General features: G+C 41.7%; 1 protein-coding gene across 1 annotated transcript in view; it reads right to left on the minus strand.

The window, feature by feature from the left end:
- Window positions 1–1,173: 1,173 nt before the first annotated feature.
- stt3a (STT3 oligosaccharyltransferase complex catalytic subunit A) overlaps window positions 1,174–20,498 on the minus strand; it is a 60,512-nt gene continuing 41,187 nt past the window's right edge. Inside the window, exons 10-18 of the mRNA XM_069894456.1 lie at window positions 19,635–19,790; window positions 16,553–16,644; window positions 14,106–14,261; window positions 12,162–12,350; window positions 10,376–10,492; window positions 8,319–8,421; window positions 6,231–6,419; window positions 3,923–4,038; window positions 1,174–1,441 (exon numbers count right to left, since the gene is read on the minus strand). Coding sequence (XP_069750557.1) covers window positions 1,403–1,441; window positions 3,923–4,038; window positions 6,231–6,419; window positions 8,319–8,421; window positions 10,376–10,492; window positions 12,162–12,350; window positions 14,106–14,261; window positions 16,553–16,644; window positions 19,635–19,790 — 1,157 coding nt within the window. The 3' untranslated portion in view covers window positions 1,174–1,402. The remainder of the gene's footprint in view (window positions 1,442–3,922; window positions 4,039–6,230; window positions 6,420–8,318; window positions 8,422–10,375; window positions 10,493–12,161; window positions 12,351–14,105; window positions 14,262–16,552; window positions 16,645–19,634; window positions 19,791–20,498) is intronic.

The raw sequence follows: 20,498 nt of genomic DNA on the forward strand, positions 1-20,498 counted from the left end.
CATTTATGGTAATTTAACATATTGGATGTACTGTTCCATATCAGAGAGTCAGTTTGGTGTGATGGGCAGTTGAAAATTGCTCAACCTCTCCCTATCTACCCATGAAACCACTTTCAAGGTACTATGTATCTGTACTCCTAAAACCCTCTGCTTTACAACACTCCCCAGATGCCTATCAACTAAGCCCTTTCAAACTACCATGTAAAATGGGGTTAACCAGGCAATTTGCACGGTTCATGACCCAGATGCACGGCGATTTGAAAGGGTCCAACCCAACCGGGTCCCTGACCTACCAGAGAGGTGATTGGGGAACCCAGTAAAACTTACCCGGGCATCCTGCTCCAGCAGTTTGAAAGGGGAAATGGCCAACCTGATTACTCTGGTGTCACAACGAAACCCTTGGCTGAGGTAGTACTGCCACAGGGGTGGGGAAGAGATTGCTGTCTTGGTGGTGGGGGGGGGGGGGGGGGGTGAGGAAAGAGAGGTCGCTGCTGCGGTGGGGGGGGGGGGGGGGGGGAGAAAGAGAGATAACTGACGGGGTGGCAATTTACTGCTGATAACTCCCATGAGTGTGTGACACGTCATTGAGGGTCCCCCTTAAATCGCTGAGTTGGTGATTTAATGGGTAGATCCCCCTGTGATTTGAAAGGTGCCTCCAGCATCTTTATCCCAGTAATCACACCTAGGCTCCAGGAGGGCTACTCAGGTGCTGCACCTCACAAAATTCAACACCTCACATTTTAAACATTTTTTTTAAAATTGAAACCTCACATTTCCATGAAATTTCATCAACTATTCCTGCTATACAGATCAAGATCCTGCTGCAATCTTTGGCATCTGTTTTCACTCAGGATAGATGTCCAGCTAGGAGAAGCTGACCTGCAAGGAGTTGCAAAAACATAAGATTTATTAATGACAGCTCTACTGTGCTGAGAGGAATTTATGCCGTAACATGGTGTGGAGTGAGAAAATCCAGGCAAGACTGGGGAGAGCAGCGCGAGGGTTGTAGTGACACCAGCATCCCTTCTAAATAAAGTGGAATGATTCAGCCTGTAAACGAAGATCAGTACAGTGAAGGTACTTGCTAAATTATATCAGTGAATGCAAACTTCAGTGTGTTAGAAGTCATATTTGTAACCAAACCTTCGAACGAAACACAAACCGTGAAGTACATTTCCAAGTCTATTTGAAATCTTTATTTGACCACTGTAGAACTTAATGTTTTGGTCACTCACCACAAATCATTACCCAAGTGGACGTTTCAGACAGATTGCTACGGATAAAGCAATATGTAAACAAGCTTTCTGATCTCTTCCTGAACTAGTGTATATAAAAAAAAATACAGCTCTTCTTCACAGGACAAGGCCTCAGTACTGCTGACACTTGCGGCCTGCTGTGCCTTTTACGTTCTTGAGAGACCTCGATTATCCAAATCTTTCACCTGTCAAGGAATATGAGAAAAATTGCAGAATGAAATGAGCAGTAGAAAATCTTTGGTCATTGCTAACAGGGCAAAGGACTGAATCACCTTCAACTAAACAAGTGCATTAACTTTTCAAATTGGATCTGAAATTAAAGCAACTGCTTAATAATAGGCTATAAATAAGGAGTTAAATACAATACAGAAATTTAGCATTCTTTACCCATAAACAGGTGAGTAGGTAAGCAGTTCATGTGAACAGTGTTGATGTTCTAAAGTGGAAACAGGAAGGAGAAAGGATACATTTAGTGAGGAGAAGCCTTCAGGAGTAGACACACCAGGCTGTTTGGTTCACTGACCAGTTCAACAGACACACTCAGGTGCGGAACTAATGCTCCAATCAGAAAAAATAAAAATAAGACCAATGAAGAAACAAAGATTAATGAATTATGTTAGAGATATGTCATCAACGTTTCAGGCCTGGCTACTTCATCAAGGTATGAGCAAAAAGGAAGCAGCCACCTGAATAAAACAACAGGTGGGAGGGCAGAAGAGAAAAAAAAAGCTTGGGGAGGGGATAGCTCCTGAATGGAGAGGGAAGGGAGCAGGAAGCGAGAGGAAAGGAAACCGGGTAAGAGAAAGGTAGACAGAGAAAAGGGAGGGGCCCAACAGAAACCAGAAAAGTCAATGTTTATGGCATTTGGTTGGGGAGAGCCCAGACAATACTAAATGCTGCTTTTCCAACCCACAGACAGCTTTGGCTTGGCAGTGCACATTGTTGATGCGGGAGTAGGTGCAGAAATGAAATTGTTGGCCACTGGGAAGTCCCTGCTCTTGCAGTGGACAGAGTGAAGGCACTCAACAAAACAACCAGCCCAGTCTGTCCAGAGAAGGCCACACCAGGACCACTGGATGACCCCTATAAGTGAAGTGCTGCCTCACCAAGAAGGACCACCTGGGGTTAATTAATGAATTATAGTGTTATCAATTACAGAGCTTGGAAAGGAAGTAAAATTTTTCTTTGCAAAAATGATACATGACTGTATTTCAATATTTTTATGCCCAAATCGCAAGTTTTCCGATGATCTTATGGGGGTTTCACAAGATATTTAAAATACAGCATGTCATACATATTAATTGCTCCAATTATGCTCACTTTATGTAGACATTTTGTTTTAGAGTGAACTGTACCTTTGGAATACAATGCTGGTTAGGATGGCTTTAAAAAATGATGACCCTGACGTTGACTGAAGCAGAGGTCACATGATATGGGGGCAAGTTCCTTCAAAACTACTGCTTGTGAATAACTTGAAGGAACCAAAGAGGGGTTTTCAGGATATCACAGGATAGAGCAGTGGTTTTCAAATTTTTTTCTTTCTACTCACACACCACTTTAAGTATTCCCTATGCCATAGGTGCTCTGTGATCAGTAAGGGATTGTTTAAGGTGGTATGTGGGTGGAAAGAAAAAGTTTGAAAACCACTGTTTTAATCATCCCTCATTGACTTGTTATGTGCACAGTTTCATAACTCCAAAGGAAATGGGCCAATGACAATTTTTCTTCAGCAAAATGTTTCCTTAACAATTGGGTCTGAAGCAGTGATTCTCAACCTTCCCTTTCCACTCACATACCACCTTAAGCAATCCCTTACTAACACAGAGCACCAATGGCATAGGGATTACTTAAAGTAGTATGTCAGTGGAAAGAAAAAGGTTGAGAACCACTGGGTTAGATAGAATGAGTTAAGTCACAATGTTAGAGCCATCATGTCTGGTGCAGTTGATCAACCCTTTTAAGTTTTATCTGCCTAGCAATTTCATATTAGAGGTATAAGCTCAGTGAAAATATCATCCAGATACAGAAAATTATCTTGTGCTTGATTGACATTTATATTGTGACCTATTTGGAATATCCACACTGGTTCAAAACTATTCCATTAGAACTGTCCACCACATAACCCAAAGATGATTTACTGGTTTCAAAGATGCCGCCCACCCAAACATGACCATTTTCACTCATTCAAACTGTTAAAAGGTCAGAAACCCATAAAGGTTTTCACATTTTTGTTATTAAAGAATGACCCTGTCCTCGTGGAACATTAGTCTTCTCATACTACCCAAGTAGTCACTCCTCAGTGAGAGAAGATTAAATGTCATAGTGAAGTTCCAGGTCCTTCCCATTTGATGTTCATTTGAACCACCTGTCTCGCAAGAATTGTGAAGCAGGAACAAGGAGTAGAAATCTTGGATAAACTTACACATACAGATTTCTGAAACTTTAGTACTGTGACTGGGGCCTTAAGTTAGATCAGTTAAAGTAACTCAGATTAAATCAAAACTTGCATAATTCTGAGATTAGACTGTGGTGACTCATTTCTGCCTGTGAAACTAACATATACTAAATCCACAAATCAAGTTGAGACCAGTGGAATACTTCAAAGGGATTACAATATCACACAACTAATTGAACCTCTTCAGTGCGGAGGTGCTGTGTGGACTCACCTTGTATATACGGACCAGCCAGTGTTCCGTGGTGTATGCTTCCTCTAGAACATCAAGCTCAAAGTCTTTGTTTCCAATCTCAGCATTTCTCACTCTGTCATATCCAGGTGGACGTTCTGTGGGAAAGAATTAAATCCTTATTGCAAGTTTTGCTGGTTAGGTATCTAGTGCTGGATTTCACACAGATCCCAGCATATGGATGTCCCTCAGACATTTATTTTCGGATTTATTTTCCGATCGCACCCTCTTTCAGTGTCATATTTCAGGACTTCAGAGATGCACTAAACTCAACATGTTTATTAACATACCTGTTGTGAAGACTACTTTTCTCATCGGTGCCTTTAAGAAGCCTTTCTTTCTCTGCAGCCTTGGGTTTCCCTCGATAGTTATTGGCAGAGCTCTCAACCACATCTCCTCTACATCACTCTCATGCCCTCCCTCCATCAGAACATAGACAGCATCGGCTTGGCCTCATCTTCTACCCCACCAAACTTCTGTATTTAAGATCTCAGCCACCTCCAAACTCATTCCACCACCAGACATATCTTATCCCCTTTCAGAATTCCAAAGGGACCATCACCTTGGTGATTCCCCACACCATTCCTGTGACTGTCTTTCGCCTCCTATGATCCAATAGTGAACACAAAGAATGACACATCTGGATTTGGGGCCTAATGCTGAATTTAACTAACAGTATTTCAGGAAATCGCTTTCTTCCTCTCCACAATTGTTTCAATGTAAGTCACCTACTGTTTTGTGATTGCTATCTTGCCAATTTTAGTCTGGACCCTCCAGAAGCCATTTTCTTGGTTTTATTCACTCCCTTCCCAGCTCACACTTTTGGGTAGGGTCTTTGATCTGAAACATTGGCCATTTCTTTCCCTAATAACACTGTTTAACCTGCTGTTTGCTTCCATCATTTGTACTCCTATGTTTATGATATGTTTAAACTTCGGGAGTCCAAAATTGTGACAGTAAATAAATTATGCCTCTCTTTTCAAAATTCGGTGCAACACGCATTTGCACTGTATCCCATTTAGGAATAACTTCCTAAAATCCATATACATGACCACTGACAAGTATGATTCAAGCTTCATGAGTAGCAATGACTGCCTTGATCCTCTGATGAAGACAACCTTGGCTTACTGATGTCTTGCTCACATTTACTTTGAAAGTCCTGTATTTCAACCCCTTTCCAACAGCTTATTGTATAATCACTCCAGTATAGTAGGGCTGGAGGTGCTGCTTTCTTATGAAGCACTGAACTAAGAGCCATTATGCTCTAATCACGTGGATAGAAAAGTTTCAGTACAGGATTTCAAAGAACAGCATGGGAGTTCTTACTGATATCCATCCAATATTTATTCCTCAATTTACATTATTAAAATGAGTACCTGGTCATTTTCTTTTGTTTTACAGGATCTTGGAAAATGTGCTTTCTACATCACAATGGTGACAGTATTTCAAATTCAATGGAACCAAAACAGGAAACACTCGCAGGCCATGCAAAGGGTCTCCAATCAGAAACATTAACTGTTTCACTTCCCGTGGAATGTGGCCAGACTTTGAGTTTCCAGAACTTTTCTGTTTTTGCTTTAGATTTCAAAAAAAAGTGCAACCTTAAAGTGTCTTCAGTGATGCATTAGGTTAAGGCCCTGACTCTGGATTCAGGCAGTGTTGGCAGAGCTGGTGAGACCAATGGGATCCAATTTTTCTTCTGTTGATTAAGTTGTCCTGACTCAAAGCCCAAACTGTCTTGTTTCTCTCGGTGGATGTTGCCTGACCCTCTTAGTGCCTCCAACTCCTCAGTGTTTGCTCAGGATCCCAGCATATGCAGTTCTTGTGCTTCTTTGTGACTGTCAGGTTTAGTTTATAAATCAAGTTGATTTTACACTATGGTCAGGTTATGCATTAATCTGTACACTGGGGAAGAGATGGGCTGCAAGGTGAGATGGCTGACAGCACCAGGGCCTTGGTTCAATCCTGGCCTATGGTACTGTTTGTGAGCAGTTCTCCATGACGGCATGGGATTCCTCCCAGCTGCTCCAGTTCCATCCCTTGTATTAAAGATGTGGGTTAGCAGGTTAATTGTGCTCCACATCCTTGTGTGCAGGTGAGTTTAGTGGTAGTTGATGAGATTGTGAGGAGGATAAAATAGGATGACTGTAAATAGCTGCTTGATGGTCCAGTATGAGTAGGTGAAAGGTCTTGCTTCCATGCTTTATGACTATGCCTCAGCCCTCCACGGTCCTGATACCACACTAACTGAAACAATAGACACCAAGAGACAAATATCACCAGCACTCACTTGCTTCTGTGTAGACCTGACCAAAACGATAGTAACACATTTTGTACATCAGACAGTTGAGCAGGACTGGAGAGCCTTCCCTATCCACACGGAACTCTCCTGTTGGGGTGTAGTAATCATGCTCCTTGATGTGCCTGCCCGTGTCTGTGCTGCCTCCAATTCTCACCATCCACAGGAACTTATTGATATCTATGGAAAAAAAGAATTTAAAACAAAATGGTTTTAAAAAAGGATTTTCCTCAAATTCTCCAAAATAACTTCAACAGCCATTTTAAGCTTCTAGCTGGCTGCTACAAGTTATGTCTCTGCAGAGCCTATAGCGCAGGAGAGGTTATAGCTGCAAGCAGGTTAGCTCAGAATGAACCCGCTGTTCCCAAAAAGAACGACACAAACCCCAGTTGAGTGGAGTTAACACTGAGCTTTATTGGGCCCACAGCCTTGTTTTAATTTTCAAGCTGCGGGGTGCGGTCAAAGCCACTTCAGCACTGATTGGTGAATTTGTGGTTTCGCTTTCCCAGATAGGCCAGTTAGGCTCCTTTAGTTGTGGCCAATTGGAGGGCAGTGATATGGGCCTCGTGCAGCCTGCTGGATTGTCGCATTTGTCCTTCATTTTGTGAGGCACCCCGAGGGGGCAGCGAGAGGCTGCCACAAGCTAACAGTTTTTAAATTTACAGACAGTGCTTGCTAACAATAACACTGTTCTACATCTATGCAACTTTACACAACCTTGAAAAACACCAACCTTCAGATTCAAGGACAGTTCCTTTCTTGCTCTCAGACTCAGATAGAACAGGTCAGACCTCTTCATCAAGATAAAAGTCCTCCAGCAGATTGTTTTTTTTTTAAATTTTACTTATAGACTTAGAGAACTGTATTCAGTTCTATTCACCTCATTATAGGAAGGATGTAGAAACTAGGAGTGGGTGCAGAGGAGATTTACCAGGATGTTGTCTGGATTGGGAAACAAGTTTTATGAGGCTAGATTAGCAGAGCTGGGATTTTTCTCTTTGGAGCATAGAAAGATGAGAGGAAACTTGCTAGAGGTCTACAAAATTATGAGAGGCATAGATAGGAAGGACAGCCAGCAACTGTTTCCCAGGGCAGGAATGGATCAGCAAACACAAGAGGACCTATGTACAAATTTAAAGGATGGAAGTTTAGGGGAGACATTGGGGGCGTTTTTGGTGGGGTTTTTTTTTTATAAACAGAGTTGTGGGTGCCTGGAATGCCTTGCCAGAGATGGAGGTGGAGGCTGAAACATTGGGGGCATTTAAGAGACTCTTAGACAGACACATAAATGAAAGAAAAATAGAGGGTTATGGGGTAGGGAGAGTTTAGTGCTTTTTTTTAAATTAAGGAATATATGGGCCAGCACAACATTGAAAGCCGAAGGGCCTGTTCTATGTCCAGTATGTCATGAGAAATCTTGGCAAACTTCTACAGAAGGCATAGTGAACAATAAGACTGTTTAAAGTACAAACTCCTGAGGAATATAGAAATAAATTCTGATGAAACTTGCTCCATAGATGCTAGTCACCTACTTCCAGCAGTTTCCAAATTAATCCAAAATCTTTCATGTGGTTAAAGATCTCAAGTCACACAAGCATAATGCAAATCCCAGTACATTCCCTCTTTTCAGCAGGTGTATCCCAGCCAGGACAATAGTAAGGCATCACAGTAAGGCACCTTGCTCCTGAAGAGTTATAAAAATTCAGTCCCTTTTCACAACATCTATACAGCTGACCATAAAAATACAGATACCAAGTTTCAGATAAAGCGTACCCCTCCACGGAGCAAATCTATCACGCCCAGGTTCATTCACTAAAAATTATCATTAGGAAAAGATTCACAGGCGATTGAGGAAAACTTACAAGAAATGGTCAGAACAGTAACCTGCTAATGAAAGCATTAATCATAATTAAGGTTCCAGAGGAACTTCCATTCATCAACTTTCATGTGCAAAACGTGGGTCAACTGCCTGATTATTCTAATTGTAGGAAATGAACTCAGTTCTCAAATTGTGAAACAGGCATCCAACTACTTATTAGCATCTTAACATAGAATATTGAGATGTAAAGACATTTTTACCATCAGATGAATATCCTGTGAGGCCTCCAAAGATGACCAGAACGTAGCTTACATCTAGCTCTCTCATGATCTCATAGGCCTTCTCCTCTGGAGAAGCCATCGCCTAGAAGCGGAGAAATATGGCCAGTATTAATAATATGTCGTACAATAATTCAGATCATACCCAGTTATGTGTGAATAACCCATGACGGTTGTGTGTGAATAATTACACCAGGGTGGCACTATGTTACAGCATTAGTGTGGCTGCCTCACAGAATCAAGGACCTGGTTTTGATCTCGCTCTCCGATGCTCTCAGGGTGGTGCTACATTCTCGCTATATCTGCATGGCTTTCCGTGGGACACTTGAGCTTCTCTCCATTATCCTGCAGACGTACTGGTAGGTTCATTGGCTACTCTAAAGTGCTCCTTAGTGTAATCATGTGGCAAGAAATCTTGAAGGAAAGGGTTACAGTATTGAGCATGTGATTAGGTTATAAAGAAATAAATGAGTCTGACAGGAACGCTGAGGGCAACCTGAATGGTATCTTACACTACTAGAAAATTATATGATTTTGAATGTAGACTGTGAACCTGTCTTTGAATGTCAAAAAAAATGCTGCTCACAACTATCAATTGTCTAGAAATTCAATCACAATTGACGTGTTTCACACAAATAAAACATAGTAATGGTTATTTCTAGATCACTTCACATTCATTTCACGAGGGTATCTCATCTGTGCATCCTGGCGTGATCTGCAAGTCAATGGTGCATGGTACAGCATTCCTTCTGGGACTTGAAGTCAAGTCCAGAGAGCACTTCCAAAACATTCATGTTCTCCTAATGCTGTGCTGGATTTCAGTGGTATTGGCCAAGCCCACACACTGCACCCAATACCAAAGCTCCAAAACAACCCCCATTAACTCTGATCTTTTGAACATCAACCTTGTCCTCTCCAAGCTTCCCTCAAACTTATGAAACAAGAAAGTCTGTAGACACTGTAATTGAAGTAAATACATGAAAATGCTGGAGGAACCCAGCATGTCATGCTGAGGCAGGTACCCAAGATCCTTATGAGGGCCAAACCGGGAGGCCTAGAAACCACGTGGAACAAGATGGCAGCAGACGCTATGCTGTTGTGTGACCTGATGAGTTCCTCCTGCATTTACTTTCCTCAATGTGATCCCTTTTTCTGAAAACAATTGCCTTCAAAGGAAGAGGGGATTAGGGTGCTGGGCATCACAGACCACCTTTGGCAGGCTGGAGAGGACAAGGGTACTGATCAAGTACCCAATTCTTCACCTCAAGGCAAAGAATCAAATCCTTTTCTGCAACTTTTCCAACTGCAAAGGACAAACCTTAATCCCTCCCTTTACTCAAGATGACAGCAATATTCCAATCAGCCTCATATTCAAGTTCAGCTAGACTGACTACTGGATTGTACTCATCCATAACCAGAAATGAGCAAAGCCCCTTTAGGATGCTAGAACCTAAAGAGAATCTCTTTTGCTTCTCTTGCTCTTCTTGATCAAGGTGATGGATTAATGGTGGCTCTTTGAGTGCCTTCACAGGGCAAAACAAAAGAAAACAAATTATTATATATGTGTACGTCAATGAAGGATCCTTGAATCTTTGGATGAAACGTCTGATCTGAAAGATGGGACCTATAAGAGTGCTGTATTATGGTATTTGACTGCCAGTTAAGAACCCAAAACTAAGTGATATCTGGTGCTTTTTGTCCCAGGTTATGGAGGTGGTTATAGAACATACGTCTTTGCACCTGCAGAGAAAACTAAAATATTGACCTTATGTTTTATGGGTTTTTTAAATTAATTCACAGTCTATCCCTGACTGCCCTTGAGAAGATTGTGGTGAGCTGCCTTCTTGATCCACTGCAACCCTTGATTTATGGGTCTATCTACAATACTGTTAGAGAGGAAGTTCAAGGATATTGACTCGGCGACAGTGATACACTTCCAAGTCAGGATGGTGCGTGGCTTGGATGGTAATTTCCAGTCTATGGTGTTTAACTCTTCTGTGGCTCCAACAGAGCAGAATTTATGTTCTAAGGAGACCCACCTGCCCAACTCTGGAGATGTGAGTGTTATTCCAGGTGTTGTTGTCCACCAAGATGGTTCGATTGGCCATTGCTGTGATTTGATAACCATAATCCCACCATGACATCACCTTGGCATCCTGAGGAAAAAAAAATTCAAGCAAGTTGCAGTTTTGACAGGAAATCAAACATTTAATTAGCTGAACATCAGCTTAACTGATGTGACACAATTGTGTTCCCCCTCCAAATCCCATGTGAAGAGTGTGGAAAATATTCCTCCTGGCAAAACAAGCCTTCTCCACACAGACACTCTCCACCAACTGAAGACATGTTGTCTCCAGGGAGATGCAACAACACCCAGAGAATTCTAACCAGGATCAAAAACAAGCCCCTTTCAAAGACCTTTGGTTCCTCTACCAATATAACATCTGTTGCAAATTTCCATTTGACCTATTGGCACCAATGGAATGTGAATCAGAAGTCATTTTACAGGGAGTGAGTGGCAGGTTCCTCTCACTGAAGGAAAACCGTTTCTATTAAATATGTCAGCTTTCTACTGTTAATGCAAAATCCACCCCCCACCCTTTTTTGAAATTCAGATGCAAGGCTTACTGTTGGTGAGATTTGAACTGGTGACCATGGGTTGACTTACTTGATGTCACAACCATAGCCTCATGTACTGCCCAGTTGAGGCCACTCATAAATTGGAGGAACATCAGTTTATAGTCTATCTTGACATTCTCCAACAAGACTGCATCAATATCGACCTCTAATTTCTGTTAACAACCCCCCTCTGTCTCTCTTCCCTCATCCCTTTGTCTCCCTTCCTCCATCTCCCCAGCCCCTTCCCTTCCTTCTCCTATCACAGCTATCTTTCTTTGCCCTCTGCCCTCTCCTCCATTACCTTTCAGGGCCTTTCTCTCTCCCCCCCCCCCCACCTGTGTTCACCAATCATCTGCTAGCCTATTTCCACCCCTCCCCCCACCCCACCTTCTTTGGGCATCGGCCTAATTTTTGGCAATCCTGAAGAAACATTCCCACCTCCATAACAACCAATTACAGCATGGAAACAGGCCATTTTGGCCCTTCTAGTCCTCACCCCTGTGGAAATTTTCCAAGGTTTCTGTTACAATTACAGCATGGAAACAGGCCATTTTGGCCCTTCTAGTCCGCACCCCTGTGGAAATTTTCCAAGGTTTCTGTTGTCATACAAAACCTCCGCAAACTCCTGAAGTAGGGGCCCTGACGTGCTTTCTTCATGATGCCAATAGCATGTTGGGACCGGGAAAGATCCTCTGAGATAGTGATACCAAAGAACTTAAATTTGCTCTCCACCTTTGATTACCCCCAAAGATCCCTGAACTTGCTTCCTAAGGATACTGCATGATCTACAGCACTGGAACCCAGCATCTGCAGATTTCTTACTTACCTTTGATACCAGACCAGCACCTTTACCCTAACTATATTGGTGACTAAAAGTTGGAGGCTATGCATTTTGCAACTCAGAAGGCCTCGGTCTGAAGGGGCTCATTTGCTCTGGAATCACCCATAGCACTTTGGACTTGGGCTCTGTGTGCGTAATAAATGGGTTAAAAAAAAAAAACATTTAAAAAAGTTCAGTGGTTACATTGCTAATATTTAATTGGTATTTAGTTTGCTTATTGTGTGCTCCTCACCACAAAAAGTGGAGACGTGTCTTGGTCTCTGAAGATCCCAGTTTAAATCTAGCTGCTAGCCACAGGCTCCCTCATTGCCTCAGATTGTAGTGACAACTTGCAGAACTCACCTGCACCCACTCAGTGACCATACCTCTGGAGTATTGTGCCTGAGCCAGTAGTATGCCTCCCTGAAGTCATCAAAGATGATCCTGCTTCCATCGCCTCCACGGGCAGACAGAACGATGGAGGGAGATGAATACGCCTCACTGGTCACCCAGGTGGAATGAAAGGTGTAGGTAATTAGGAAGAAGGTCATCACAAGCACCATTCCACTCGCTACCTAAATCAGGGCAGATTACAGGCAAAGACAGTGAGTAATATTCTTACGGTCCTTGCTGACTTGATGCAGTCACAACATTCCTTTTCTGAAACCTGTAATTCATGCTGAGATAACAGTCAAAAGGATATCAGGCCTGACTTAATGCTCTTTTTTGGCAGTCATATTTATCCCAAAAGTTTAATCCTTTGTCTCTTTCTGACATGCTGTGTGTTCCCAGCATTTTCTATTTTTGTTTCAGATTAATATTCACTGTTGGCAGGATGTCTAACCATAGATGTTGCTTCAACTAGTTATTGTCTGAATACCATCCTCTTATATACTTTACAACAACTAGGGCCGGCTTTTCCTCTGGAGTTTACAAACGTTGCTCTTTACTAGTGTTCTGGCTGTCACATCAGCCGAGGACAAGGGAATTTGATCCATTGTATCGGCTCCATCTCCATTCACCCTTATTTTCCTTAATATCTTGAATTCTCTTTTTAACTAACTCAGCAGCTGAGCTTCCATAGCCCTCTTGTGTCTCTCTCCACAGATGTGACTTGACCTGCTGAGCTTTTACAGCATTTTCCATGCAAGTAATGAAGTGTTTATCTTTCAAAGCTGGAATTAACATCAGGAGAAATCAACAGCAGCTGAACAAGATTTAACACCTCTTCCAAAACATGGCTCTTCTAGCATGGGAATCTTTGCTGAAACTCTGCTCAATCTGTTGTTTTGGCTAGATATACATGAGGCCCTTTCAGGGGGACCCTCACCTTGAGGGCGGCAGCTGGAGCGGATCTTAACTTGCGGACTCACCTTCAGGTGGCAGCCCTAACAGGCTGTTTGCAGCGTTGCCTGGTCCACTTGAAAGGGCCTATTCATATTCAAAGGCGCCTCGTAGCACCCCCGGATCTGTTGGAAGCGGAGTGACTGGTGCCACCACGCCACCGCCATAAATATGCAGCATAGCAATGGCCGTCTTCCCTACCCAGAATCCCCCACGCAGGTGGAATCGCTCAGTTTCCCACAACAGTTCCAGCTGCGTGGGGAATTATGGGAAAGGAAGACGGCCATTACTATTCCACATTTGGAGCCGCAAAGAGCGGCTCCGGTGCAGGAATGGTCAGCTGGGCTGTGATAGCCTGCACCAACTGCCCCTGCCCCAATGTCTCCTGCCAGCCGCCCCTGCCCCCAGTGGGGTGGGGGCTGTCAGGCAGCGTGGCAGGGCAGAGGGCTGTCAGGCAGCGGGGAGTTGGGTCACTGGCTGATGGAGTCATCAGCCCACCCCCAGGCAGCTGGATACAGCAGCTGCACATTCAGGTGTGTCGGCGGAGTGCTACGCTCTGCCAATTATCCCTCTGAGGAGGGTTGGCGTCGGCACCTTGGAGGTGCTTCTGCCGCATTCTGTTAAGTACGTCTTTAGCCGTAAGCAGAGAGATTATATGGCTTTACACTGGGGTGGTCAGGCCACCTGAAAGGGCCTAAACTCAGTATAGGATTAATATTTCATCTACTAGATCAATCTCTTAAACACAACATATTTAATGCAGCAATTGACCAAGGAGGCCATCACACCTCAATTTTTTAAATACTTTATTTTAAATGTTTAAAACAATTACATTCAATTATAATAAAACACATATAAAGAATGTGAAGAATATATGGGTGGGTGTGTATGTACAAAACCCCAACCCTCCCTCCCCATTACTCCCCTACCTCCCCACCCTTCTCCCCCTACAATTAACAATTACCCACTCAAAGAAAAGAACATACCTCATTCTTGATTGGATAAGAGGAATCCTGCTGCTTTTTTAATTTCTTATCTGGACGGCTGATATCCAAATTCTTTATGTACGTTGACAAGACCTGAGAAACGCCAATTCCTGAGAGAATGCACATCACTGGGGCCAGAACCAACATAAGACGAACCTGTGACATAAATGAGCAAATTAGGAATATGAATGAAGAAAGCCTAAAATATTACCACAGTGTGCAAATCTAAAATGTACTCCCACAGAACATAAGAATTTTTAAAAAATATTTTATTAAGGTTAACATATAAGCATAAATACAAAATTGATAATTACATAATAATTGATTTGTATACAAGTTAGCAAGCACAAAAAAGTCAAAAAATAAATAAAACTACATCAATAATTGCTTGTAATACCTCAAAAACATTTAATTGAATGGATCCACGTTAAATTCTTTTATTGAAATAACATATAAAAAGAACAAAAATCAAAGACATAGAAACATTATGCTGGTGGTTCTGACCAGCCGAGCTCAGTGAGCAGAAGGTCACACACACTTACTGCCCCTAATCGCAACCCAAAATGTATCTCTCTCCCTTGCTGCCATCCCTTTCCACGAGAATGGAGTCACTGAACCCAATCCAGGTCAAACTTTGTGCAGGTGCAGTGGCCAGATTTCCCAAAGCAACAACTGGAAAACTGCAATGAATGATGAGACTTTTTGGGCTAAAGTTGGAATAACAATGATTAGGACTGATCAGAAACTTAAAAGCCACTCACTTGATTGCACAGGTGTCATAGATTATTAATCTAGTTGTTGCCTCAGAAGAAAAGATATGTTGATGGATATGCAACATTCTGTAGATTGCATTGTGCATCAGTGGTGGAGGGGATGAACAGGGGCAGAGGCAAAGATTGAGGAGACAATAGGAAGGAAGGTTAGTTTCAGTTCAATGTGCTCCCTGATGTTTTAATCAGGATTAAACAAAGTAGTTTGGATTCAGCTACATGTAGAATATTTCAAATGCACCTGTGCCCCTTGTTCATTGTTGCTACAAATACGAATCAGCTCAAAGGGATGGAGATGGTCTGTTGGACCTCAGGATGCTGCCTTATTTGTTTGGGATACAGATTGCTCATCGCCAAAGCATCCATGCAACGTGCACACAGTTATATATTTTTTCATTGGCGGATAGCACTGACATTTATGGTCCAGCCCTAATTGCCTTTGAACTGAAGACAGTTACATCAATTGTGAGGCTGAAATTGGTCAAACCAAAAGTGACAAATTTTCTCACCTGCAGCTGGCACAGTCATTAGTGAACCATCAGGAACTTTTTTTAAATAAAATATAAGCAAACTGCTTAGCACATTGACAGCATATATAAGATGGCGAGACAAGTAAACATAAGTGCAATGGTATGTACCTCGTAGAATAACACTCAACTGCATCAGTTTGCTTGTGTAATTCTTAATCAATCAACTAAAGGTAAAGAAAATACCCTTAAATAACAAAAAAGATTTGAAAAGTTGTGGACTACATTGCTAACACATTAATCCATTCCTGTAAATTATTTTTTTTTATAGAAGTACTCTGGTACTCATCAGGATTTCTTATTTTGCATCCCACAATACTCTTCCAATTACAATAGAATTTATAATTTGGCTTTCATAATTTTTGAAAACAGTCTTAAGTAGAGAATTAAACCTGTAGGAACAGGGGCAGATGTGATAGCTTTGGGAACATCTGGTTACTCGAAGGAATGTGGCTATTAAAAAGCTTGTTGAGTACTATTGGCTTTTGAAGGAATGTGCACTAATTGATTGGTTAAATCAATTGTTTTGTAACAACCAGGGACAGGAGTCTCAATCCTGAATGAATAAAAATATATTGTTAAGTATTTATACATTGGTCAAGAAAATGCTCATTTGGGCAACATGATGAGTGTCACAGTTAGTGCAATGCTAACACAGTAGCAGCAATCCAGGTTTGAATCCGGCGCTGTCTGTAAGGGGTTTCTACATTCACCCTGTGTCTGTGTGGGCTTTGAGTGCTCCAGGTTCCCCCCATTCTTCAAAATGTACAGAGCCTGTAAGATGATTGGGGAATTTGGTCAGCGCAGGTTTGTGGGCAGGAAGGGCCTGTTACTGTACTGAATGTCTACATTTGCATTTACAATGTGTAGTATCAGAAACAGATGATATAGGCCATGTCACAGTAAGTCATCCTGAAATGGAAACTAGGTGCTATCTTGCAAGTATTTAAATAAATGAGCAATGTAACAAGTTTCATCTGATTTCTGCAGGAGTGTGGCATGAGAATGAATTCCCATATCAGGGATATTAAGCTGGATTCAGTTAATGTAGTTCACTTCAAACATTCCACACCATTACGTTACTAAAACACAATGGAAACAATTTGTTCTAGCAATTATATCAGCACTCACAGGTTTAAGTGATCCTTACCATCACAGCTGAGAAGTACATGCTGGTGACCCCATACATGATGATGAAAATCCTAGCATCAGACAGGTTGTTGAAACAATAGTACAAGCCGACTGCAGGAAGAAAGCACAAAAATGCTCAAGTGAATCACAAAATGTCAGCCTAGTTTGGAAATTTGCCAAATTTCAGTTTTTTATCACTTGTATAGAAAACCAAACAGGGTGAGATTGCATCAGAAGTAGATGTGGATATAGTTTGTGTTATCCTTTAGAAGGCCTTCAATACATGATGTTATTAAGCTATATCAGATCACATGGGAATAGATTGAGGATTAGTTTTCTGAGCAGAAGAATGCAGGAATAAGCGAGTCCAGGTCTGATATACCAGGAGATGAGTAGTAGGTAGACTTTGTGACAGGAAAGAAGTCAGAAGGCAAAATCAAACTGGAAAGAATAATGAGGGTATCCACTTCAGTAAGAGAACTATCAACTATTGGGGGAATTCAGTCAGAATGGAAAAATTGAGTTAAAGAGTCAGACTTTTACAACACAGAAAAGGCCCTTAAGTTCAACAGAGCAAGTTTTCCATCTGAGCTAGTCCCATTTTCCTGTGTTTGACCCATATCCCTTTTAACCTTCCATAATCACATGTTTTCTTTTAAATGTTGTAACTGTATCACCTCCACCACTTCCTCCAGTAATCCATTCCATATGCCTACCACCACCAGTGAAATAACACAGCAAGATTTTACAAACAGTAATGAGAAATGTGGAATAAACAATCCAATCAAAAACACTATTTAGTTCAAACCCCTAGTTAAATCCTATTTTCTTCCCACATCTAACCCATGTGCATCTTGGACCAGAAGCAACATAGAAATAGCCTAGCAACACTATTAAGTGCTTTTAATTAAAAGTACATCTATAACCAGCCAGTGGGCTGATAACGCCTCAAACCGTGCATCTTGGCGCCTCACAGTTTGGCGGGCAGCAACCTCCTTTGAAGAAGACCGCAGAGCCCACCTCACTGACAAAAGGCAAAGGAGGAAAAACCCAACACCCAACCCCAACCAACCAATTTTCCCCTGCAACCGTGTCTGCCTGTCCCGCATCAGACTTGTCAGCCACAAACGAGCCTGCAGCTGACGTGGACTTTTTACCCCCTCCATAAATCTTCGTCCGCGAAGCCAAGCCAAAGAAGAAGAAGACATCTATAACCACATGGCATATGCTTAATTCAACTCTACTATCTAGAAATCAAGGACAGCAAGAAAGGAAAACCACTACTCCCAAATTATGAAGTATATTGCTTTTACTTTATCACTTGATCTGTCAAAAATCAGGATCTAACAGCACAATGGGAGCACGTTCCCCCCACAGAATACAATGATTCATAAAATTAGGGCTGACAATTCATTCTGATCTTCTATTCATTAAATGCTCAAACAAATAAGACAGATCAAATGAAATTCATTTAAAATGTCAAATTATTAATTGAAAAGTTCATTGTCACATTTCAACATTAAACACTTGATTATGATCCTACCGACTAGTCAAATTCTAAATTTATGTTGTTTCACTTAGGAAATTGACGTAATACTCTCATGGGATAGCTTTCTCTTTGGTGAAAAGGGCAGAAATGGCCAGTAAAGAGAACAGCGGAAAATGCTTTGAATGTTTTAAAAAGAACAAAATCTATTGCAACTTACAAAGCAGACAGTTACAGGATGGGAAGTTTCATCACTACAGCTGAAATGGGATTAATACATTTAGGTTAAAGTATGAAAATCTAACAAATATATAAGTAATCTAATTTTTAACTTACTAAGATTAACAAAGATAAAAAGAACTAGTAATGGCTAGTCAGTCTTCGGAGATTATATACTTTAAGAACAACTGTGGAGACTTGTGAATGAGTGGAATTAGCAGAATAGGCCCAGTTTTGCATTATATTTCAAATGAATGCATTTACCTGTGGTAACACTGCATGCGCTGAATGTAACTTGCACCCCAAAGTGTGAGTGCTGGTTTTGCTGAGAAATAACAAATTGCTTTGGGAAGGTTAAAAAAAAACTTCAGGCCAGTCTGCTAAAATGCCTAAATTTCAGTTAAATTGCTAATGCTTACCATCTATCTCCTTTTCAAAGAAAAATTTAGTTACTGCCTTGAAAGAATCCCAGAATTACAACACCAGCCCGTGCATGGAGACGCGGATCGGCCCACAAAATGGCCGACGAACGCGGTAACCATGTATACCTGGAGGTGATACCTGTTAGGTCTGCTTTGTTCATGAATGAGTGAGACAAACACCAGGCTGAGTCGAAATCAGGGTTCTTTGTTCTTTATTACCGGATTGTAACACTTGCGACCAACCAGGTTAGTCGGAGAATGCATTCTGCCGTTATCAGCAAAATGGTGATTTTTTATACCCTTGGATATGTGCTTAGAACATCATCATATCATTACTTGTCCAATGACTAAAACTGTTGCTATCCTTTCCCTGCTAGCTTCCTGCCTCTCAATCCATCAATGTCTCTCTTATCTTGTAAGTACAAGGATGCATTCACATCTTGTTACTGCCCCGTACATTCCCATCTCATGATGTTTTACCTAACAGAAGTACAAGGACACCTCCCCTTCTTGTTACAGCCTTGTACAGGGTAACTCCCTACACATTCCCATCTCATGATGTTTTACCTTACATACCAGCCGTCGTCCCAGGTGACCTCCTGCACAATGGGAAGATGGTGAACTGTGGCAGGAACGTCGGCCAATCCCAGGCCGGAGCTCTGCTGACACAGGGCCCTGACATCAGTGCCTGGGGCCCACATAAACATGACGGCCAGTGCAATAAACCAGTCTCAACTTAAAGGCTTTGCTGTGCATGTCGTTCTTCTCCACGCCTACATAGCAAGAACACTACAGGTAACTAATAAATTGTCAGGAAGAGGAAGCAATCATTCAAGTTGTAAGTTCAAAAGATTTTTACTCAAATTAGAAACCACACAGATGTTTTAATAGCTCAAGGAAGCTTTCTGAATTGACCTTTACATAACTATCACACCAGACTGATTATTCATCACTTATTTTTAAATCAAGCATACCTGGGAACATAAAGACAAGGAGTTGCAAGTCAAAATAATATGATGACCATGTGGTGGGCTGGTGCTCAGAGACCGAAGCAATGATAGGTATGTTGTTCTTGGCATAAGAAGGATCTAGTAAAGAGTAGAAACGCCCAGTCCATGGGGAAATCTTGCCTGCAATGAAAGCAATAAACCTAATTTATGGTCAGCACACAAGTAATTTAACTGCTATTAGAGGTGGTTTTATTTTGAGAATACTCAAACACATTTATTTGTGTGGTAAGCAATTATTAGATTTCCTGAAGGTGTTTGATGAGGTGCCTGCATAAAAGACTTCTGGATAAGGATGCAAGGTGTTGGATGTTAGTTAACCCAAAGAAAAAAGAAAGTGTGGATGAATGCATGTTTCTCTGGTTGACCATCAGGGATTAGTGGGGCACTGTAGGATTGGTGCTAGGCCCACAAATATTCACAATGTAGAGAAATTTGGAAGGGGAGGGGAGGGGAATGACTAAGTGCAGTGCATCTAAGTTTGCTGATGTCACTAAATTAAGTGGAAAAGCAAATGTGTTGAGGACAGAGAGATATAAATTAGTCAAATGAGTGGGCAATGGTCTGGCAGATGGAATACAATGTAAATGGGAAGTCATCCACTTTGGCTGAATAAATAACATAATGGACAATTATTTAAATGGTGAAAATTTGCAGCATGCTGTTGTGCAGAGTGCTTGCACAGGAATTGCTCAAAATTAGTTGGCAGGTGCAGCAGGTAATCAAGAAAGCAAGTGTCTTTGAATTTAGGACCATGGAGGTTCTGCTGCAACTTTCTGGTGAGGACACACCAGGAGTACTGTGTGCAATACTGGCCTCCTTACTTAAGGA

This window comes from Narcine bancroftii, chromosome 8 (genome assembly GCF_036971445.1).
Source record: "Narcine bancroftii isolate sNarBan1 chromosome 8, sNarBan1.hap1, whole genome shotgun sequence".
Classification (NCBI taxonomy): Eukaryota; Metazoa; Chordata; class Chondrichthyes; order Torpediniformes; family Narcinidae; genus Narcine; species Narcine bancroftii.